Source organism: Metopolophium dirhodum, chromosome 1 (genome assembly GCF_019925205.1).
Source record: "Metopolophium dirhodum isolate CAU chromosome 1, ASM1992520v1, whole genome shotgun sequence".
Taxonomy (NCBI): Eukaryota; Metazoa; Arthropoda; class Insecta; order Hemiptera; family Aphididae; genus Metopolophium; species Metopolophium dirhodum.
In genome coordinates, this window is record NC_083560.1 from 47,093,100 (window position 1) to 47,101,645 (window position 8,546).

Sequence of the window (8,546 nt, forward strand, 5' to 3'; positions counted from 1 at the left end):
TAGCCCTGTAAGAAGTGTTTCTTTTTAAAAAAAAAAACAAAATTTATCGAAATCGGATCATTTTACGAGGCGTGAGAGTTTTTCTTGTAAGGCATGTTTTTGAGCAAAAAAACAGATCACGTGCAGCCCCCTTAATGTTCGATCAATATTTTTTCTATTATAATTTATTGTATACCCACAATAATTGATACATTGGTTAATTATTTTTTACTTTACTTCAAAGTTGAGCTTGAATCATTAGCGTTTTACAAGGAGCTTAATATAGGCAACTTATAATACTTTCCGGACAATACGGTTTTTACCTTCCTGATTCCGGCGATATACGGTCCGGACTTATACTTTCAGAATTATTATAGCTCCTCACAATACCTACTGTCAAAATAAATAGTATTTGCTGAAATAGTTGTTTGAATAATAAAAAATTAACAAACAACAAAAAATCAATAATATTTTTGGTTTTTTTAAATACCTAAATAACCTATGGAAAATATGCAAATATAAAAAAAAAATCCAACGTCACGTAGTGTTACCAAGCCGCAAGCAGTCACTCATACCAGTACTAACTACACCAAATTTCGCTTAACTTTAGCGATCGGATGAGAGCTGGTGAATAACGTGGTATGGTCATAGCGAATATGGTTATTATCTGAGTGCATTTTATAAGTACCTTTATGGTGAGCTGATTAGGTTATAATTGCATGGTCAATTGGTACCTATTCAAATAACTTTTCATGATTTAAATATGAATTGTAAAAACTATCTACCAACAAGTATTTGAGTGCGGGGATTGGATACCCACCGTTTTTAAGAATTTCAATATGTATTTTCATAGAGCTCGTGTAAACGTGTGCGTAGCAAGTGATCATTAGCGTGAGTGACTTTACATAAAATAATTAGTAGAACGCTCGCGCACGTGCACATACTTGTCAATAACACAGCACTTTACACACTAATTCCAAATGTGAGTTTTAATGAAACACTGAAACTTAGTTTCGTATTTCCATTAATATAGCTTAGGTACTGAATACTGAGTGACATTATAGTATGAACATTGAACATTTATTATACAAATTGAAGAGAAGCAGTTTATCTAGGCATGTAGATATATGAGTATTTTCAATATTTTATTTTTAATGTCCAATATTTAGGTCCAAGACGGGATATTTTACTTTTGAATTTGAATTATTGATTTTAGTAATTAAAATGTCGACAATCGACTTTTAAACAGGTACAGATTAACTTTTCTTCTGCAATTTTGATAATAGGTGTTTTTACTCTAAAACCATATTATTGGAAATATAATATTTAATTTTCATAATGATGATTATACAATGAATGAATGGAATCACTACCTAGTACCGCAGCTTAATTTTTGTTTATGGAAATGTGCAACTTATTATATGTAGGTAGTTGAATTATTTAGAGGTATCAGTCAATGGCCTCAAAATACTTTTAGTAAGGTACCCATATCTATATTTTAATAAGTGACAATTATTTTATCAAAACCTCTAACCTGCTGAGGTGTCATAATATTTTGGTTTTTCTATTGACTAAATAATCAAATGAATAATTTTGATATATAATAATATCTTCAGCAACAATACCTATGGACTATGGTTATCACAATTAGCTGATTTCTGACTTCTTACTTATGCAAAAAAAAAAAACTAATACCTAATAAACAATTAAAGGATTGTAATACTTACTTATTTGTGTGAAACATAGTATTATGGTTCTTCTGAAGTATTTATGATCTTGTTATATTGATTAAGATAGATATTTGGTGTCTTAGCTTCAGTTAGGTTTTATTAATTTCCAAGTTGATTTTGGGTTAGATGTGCTACTAAGAAAATAGTTTTTATAAAAATGTATTTTTGCACTCATTTGCTAACATTAATATTGTATTTAATCTAACTTGTCTAGTAAATTGATCAAATTCACAATATGCAAGTATCCAAGCCCAATTTATTAGTTTAACAGTTACTAGTACAATGATATTAATTTATTAAATTATAATAAAGATGCACAAAAACTAAATAACAATAACTGAAATAGAGATAAAATTACATTAAAGTACTATACATATTATATACATACTTAGGTACAAAATATGATAAAATAATGCACTATATAGTAGGTAACTGTAGTAGGTTATGTTCAATAATAATGTTATCGATAGAAGGTACCATCAACAGTTAGTGTAATTTATAATTAAATATAATAAAGTCGAGTACTAAAGATATGAGATGGATTATTAAATCACCTCAAATGTATAATATTGTTTTATTATGTCACTAATGATTTATTATTTCTTGCATACAAATTATAGCTAATACTCAATTACAATTTTTGATATTATTATGACGTAGATACACATAATTCAACTGTCTCAAATGGCACTAAAATCTATTGACATGTAGTGTTTGCACTAAATTTGGTGCTAGATACTTTTGTATGAATAAATAACATATAATACGTATAATTCATTAAAAAACAATCGTTACGGACCACTGATTTTTAATCAATTTTAACAATTTTTTTCATTACTTTTCACATTAAAAATAACAATTACAAATTAAATATGAAAACTAATGGAAAAAATAAAATATTTCATAACATCCAACATCAAGTAGAAATTGTTAAAAATAACACTGGTTAAAAGTTAAAACAAGACAGAACTATAATACATATTGTTGCTCATATTATGGTAAAGGTAAATACAACATTTGAAAAAAAATACATTTTTATTTTAATATTTTAGTTCAATGATATCACAACTGATTTCCACTCTTATTATTAATATTTTTTTATATTTCTTCACTAATTAATAAATAATAATTACCTATGTATAGATAATTTATTTTCTGAATATTCCTCTCAAAAATAAATATAAACAGGAGTCAATACTAAATTTTTAACAAAGTTATTCACATAAAAGTACTGTTATTAGTTACTTCTTTTGGAATCGTTAAACAACATCTTTAATTTTCAGTTAAAGTTTTCGGGCTTTTATACAAGGTTTACCATATCTCTTACCAGCTTCAGAAAAAAAAGCCTGTTCCATTTGCTTAACTAATTCATTAAAAAATCTATTGGCAACTGCTGAATGTAATTGTGATTTAAATTCATAAGACACAAAAAAAGTAATAATAGTAGTATTTGGATTTTCTTTTAAACCAGGATCACAATTCCATTGAGTTATTAAAAATTTAAACAATGTTCCATCACGGCACTCTGCTTTAATCATATGAGGGCGTTGAAATGTTATATACGATTCATAACTTTCTATTATAGGAGGAATACCGATTTCTAAATAAGTTTTACGATGATTCTTTCCTTTAACTAGGTCTACAGATTTTCGACAAAATGGTAAAAAATGTTTGTAATTTTCCGTGTCTTGTATCACATCAAACATTTGCTCAGGAGAATACCTACAAATTATATGTTTGATCAATAAAAAAGATAAGTATTGTTAATATTTTTAAATTATGTAAAATTTACCCAATCAATTGTTTTACTCTATACAATTTTTGGTTATTTTCTCCGGTATTAAATATATTTATAAATGTCCGTATATGTATGGAACACAGACATTTGGGTGTTATTGCTATTTTTGTAAGACAACTAGTTGAATAGAAAATGTCTTTGCCATTCATAAAACTGATGAATTTCCATTCCCTATAAACAAACAAAAATGCAAATAAATTAATAGGAAAATATCAAATTAAATATTACTAAAAGCAACACAACAAAATATAATAAACTTGATACAAAAACTAATGAAAAATATTATTTTATAAATATTAAATATAACAAAGCAAAAGATAAATAATGTATGAAAATATATATGTATATATTTAGAAAACTTGACCAATTATTATTATTTATAAAATAGTTTAAAGTGATATTGTGAATATATATCTCAACCATTTTATTCATATAAATAATAATTTGTCCTTATATTTTATACAACCAAAGAAGTAAATTCAATTTTAGGATTCATATTACCTATTAAAAGGTGTTATAACTATAAATATCTTTCTCTGGAAGCAAAATTATATTTTAAAAATGTATCTTCTATTTTAAATTATAAACATTAAAATTTATTGTACTCATAGTAGACTACTATTTACTAACTACATCCTATATACCAACATATATTTATTTATTTATATTAAAAATATTTACAAAATAATATATTTATCAAAGTTCCATGAATAAAAATTAAAATTCATTATACTGAAAAACATTCTTTGCAATGAGACTATTATTTTGATTTTCTAAAGGAAAATTCATGTCACAATGTACCTATTGGTTTGAAAAAAATTAATTTACACACTCCTGTTTAGAAAAATCAGTATTTAAAAAAATAAATATAGTTATGCTTAACCTTTCATTGTAAAAATGTATGCATATTATACAGGAAATTTGCTTACAACAAAAAGTGCATCATAAAAAAAAAATGTTACTATTTGTCAACTATAACTTGTTGCCTTGAATTATAATAACTAATAACATGTAATAAGTGCAGTGTCGTATAAAGCAAATACCGGTCCATTGAGTTTTAGAACTTTTACCAGCCTGAAACCCGTTAAATTGTGTAAGAACAAGCAAGTTGAATACAAATCTACCAAAATATAGCCAAGCCCACAGAGTTGAACTCGGTAACTCGATGATTCTATCCAGGCTTGAACCGAGACAGCAATTTTATGATTAATAATATTATTATAACATTGTAATAATGAATAATATTAGTATAACGTTATTATAATACTATTATAATATTATCATTACAAAATGCTATGTGGGAATATGTGCATATCATGTAAAATTATAATCCTTTATTTATTATCTTAAAATTACTATCAGAAAAAGTGTATCTTTAAATCATTTATTGATATGACAAATGATAATTGATAAAATTAGTAAAGGTTGATTTACCAATGTACCTATTCAAAATTTTCTTAAACTTTTATGAATAAATATAACTAAAATAATTAATTAATCTACTAGATACTAAATACTAAATTATATATTACCCCTACTGTTTACTATATAACTATTAATATTAAAATATATTAAATGCTATTGATCAAAGGTTAAATTATTTTTTTTTTTAAATACCTACTAGGTTAATAAAAATACAGCTTTCATAATATAAGTAATTTATTTTGTATTTTAGAATATATATATGAATATAATATAAACAGTTAATTATTATAGAAGAATTGAAAAAATAAGAATTAATGTGTGTACCAATTACTTAATAGTTTTTTTTTTTTATTATTAAACTATTGTATAAAAACAATTATGAAATTTAACTCAACTCCATTTTTTTATAGCACATGACCTCGAAATATGTGTTGCTAATATTGAGTAGGCGAAAAAAAACCTAATTTTAACTTATAGCTAATGAATAAAAAAATAAATAAAAAAATATATATCTATCAAGGACAAAATATTTTTATATTAACACTTTATTTGTTTCCTTTTTTTATTGCATGAATATTTTTTAAATATTGAAATACAAAATATATTATATACATTTTTTTCATTATTTTAAAAAAACTAGAAGTTATTATATTTTACAATGATAAAAAAAAATGTTTACCTGTTTTTTGAACACACCTTTGTATTAGCTAATCGCCTAAAATTCATAAACGTTACTCTGGACATGGCTTCAAACTAACGCAAATTGATCAACTACAAGGAACCTTTGGCATAACGTTACGTAATTAATAAACAACGATGAGTAATAAACAATTTATATGATTTTTAATTTTACTAAGTACTATCAACGACTGTGGTTTGTGATTTTATGTCGGCGATTATAGAATAAAATTTTTAGGACTAAAACAATTTTGCGATATCTTATCAACAATCATAATGATATTATCATGGTAGGTGATACTAACAATCATAGTGATGTGTACGGAATACGTCAACATGTCCAATAGTATTTTGTTCCAATAATCAGATTTAAATACCTAGGTACATAATATTAATTTATATGGGTACATTTTTTAAAGTGCACAAATTCTGAATAATACATTTTGATTAATACTTTTATTACTTTTATTATTTTTCATCTGTGTCCATTTTAATCCAATTAACTTCTGTAATTATTATATAAGTACTAAACATTGTATATATCCTTGCATTATTTATCTAATTGCCCGATTGTCGTGAGTTAATTAATAAAATAAATAAAAATGTTAAACGTGATTACGGGTGAATCCATACGTGAAGGTAGGTAATTTTAAGAATTAGGATGGTCATTATTATAATTAACTAAGTAACTTTTATTATTATGATGATAGGTTTTATGATGATAGGTAAATTTTATTTTAAGACTGTAGGTAGGTACCTAGGTATTTTTTGGGGCTGAGAAGTATTATCCCTAAGTTTAAAACTTTAAATGTTATAAAACGCAGTTACGCCTGTATTACAAGCTCCTATACAATATTGCAAACCTATTATCATTGAGTATTAGGCGTATTACAATATAATATTATAGTTAATGTTTTTATGAAAAGATTTATTACCTAGGTAAAATTATTAGTTGATTATTTAATATTAAAAATATCAAAAATATATTTGTAAAGTTCTTTTTTTATAGACATTCGAAGATCTAATTTTGATGATATTGGATATTTAAACGAAAAATAACGATTTTACAGTTATAATGCTATAATTATCAAAAAATATAAATCGTATCTAACAGGGTGGCCTTAACCGTTAATTTTTGGTTCGGTTCCATAATTTGTTTTTGAACTTTATTTGCGATAAACGTTAAATCAAGCTATGTTCAACAAACGGTTAAAGATATAAATGAAATGGTTCACCGAACATTTTACTCGAAAACGTTAAAATTGTTTATGTTTTTTTTGAAATTTTCGCCTTAAAAACCCTAAAAAATTTAAAAGTTCTTGAATGATGAACCGAATAAACGTTGTATCTAATGATTTAAAATTATTCACCGTTATACGTTTGTTATTTGTTATGCACTAAGTAATTTTAAAAATATTTAGGTTAACTTTCAAGCTATTTATAACACGAACTTTTTTGCATCGCTCTATAATGCGAATACGTGGTAATGAAATACAAAAAATTAACAATATAATTTTGGTAAACACCTGTGGTGCGTAATATAATATAGGTAATATATGTTCGTATATTTCCGGCTTTTCTATTTCACCTCCTTGAACCGTTCCTCTTTCCCCTCTAAGTACCTAGGTAGAGGTATCTACCAACTGATCCAATACTGAATATTCTTCAAGGAAGTACCACCGATGTTTAAGCATTTTTCTGCGCGATAACACACACAAAATAATTCATTTAAAAATATTTGGTAATCGCTCGCTGCTGTACAATAGGTAGGTGTTAAATGTAACTCGTCATTGAATAAGTCATTGTAATGCAAGTGTTAAATGTATGTAGATATTGAATTTTAATTCAATGATAAATCATCGCTTACGAAAAACGATTCTGAACGAAGATGGCCGTCACTCTGTCGCCTATACCCATATTACTATAATAATAGTATAATATATATGATATATTTATATTGCTATTAAAGTAATTTATTTGACTATTAGCAATTAGCTGTTGGGTTGGGGACTATTAAAGCACTAAAAATCAACAAAATAAGTGCTTTAGATTATACTGAAAAACTTCATTATAATAGCTGTTTTTTAAAACATTAAAATAAATCAATTTTAGAAATTTGTCCAAGTAAGTACACAGGAATAATATTTTAAAATTACAACTAACTAAATAGGTTCTTCCTCGAAATCAAGCCCTTCTCAGGGAAAAATTACTTACCCCAATTCAGATGATACGGCTTTTTAAAACTGTTTTAGTGAATAACAATAATTTATAATTTCTCATTATAAATATATAAACTAAATTAATACACTGACAAACAACGTCGAAACTGCAATACGATGAACAGCGCGACCGAGAATTTACAAATCATACGTACCATAGGTACGTTAGGTATAGTCAACACTTATAATACTATATAGATTTAATCTATATAGTATTTGGTTATAGTGTGTTGATTGCTTTAAACCATTGTTATACCGGCGATAAGTAATAGTTTATTTTTCCTGCCAAACTATTACCGGAACGTTGGAAATTTGGAATATATTTTGTATTTTGTATTCGAGACGGGCCACCGCCACGACTCAACGGATAGGTAGCAAAAATATACAAAGTTGAGTTAATGAGTATATAAATATAATTAGTAACTATAATATCAGAAAATTAATGAAACAATTATAAAAAAATCATTTTTTTTGTCAGGGGCTAACCCATCTCCATCTCAAAGTAGAAATTATTTAAAATAAATCAAAAACTATAAAAAAAAAACATGAAAATCGTATTTAAAAAAAGAATTTTATGTTGGAAATAATTGTAGTAATATGATACTTATATACTTTGCATACCTATCACTCTACTTGATTTTAAGTCCATCCAAAAAAAATCAAATACTTTAATGATTCCGAACCCTAACAATTATTTCTTACCTAGTAATATACGGT

General features: G+C 25.6%; 1 protein-coding gene across 1 annotated transcript; it reads right to left on the minus strand.

Moving 5' to 3' along the window:
• Positions 1-1,945: 1,945 nt before the first annotated feature.
• Positions 1,946-5,856, minus strand: LOC132934562 (coenzyme Q-binding protein COQ10 homolog B, mitochondrial). The gene is made up of 3 exons (XM_061000878.1): positions 5,612-5,856; positions 3,502-3,678; positions 1,946-3,431 (listed from the first exon to the last, which is right to left on the minus strand). Exons 1-3 carry the CDS (start codon positions 5,674-5,676, stop codon positions 2,993-2,995), a joined length of 681 nt encoding a protein of 226 aa, XP_060856861.1. The 5' UTR covers positions 5,677-5,856; the 3' UTR covers positions 1,946-2,992.
• Positions 5,857-8,546: the final 2,690 nt, after the last annotated feature.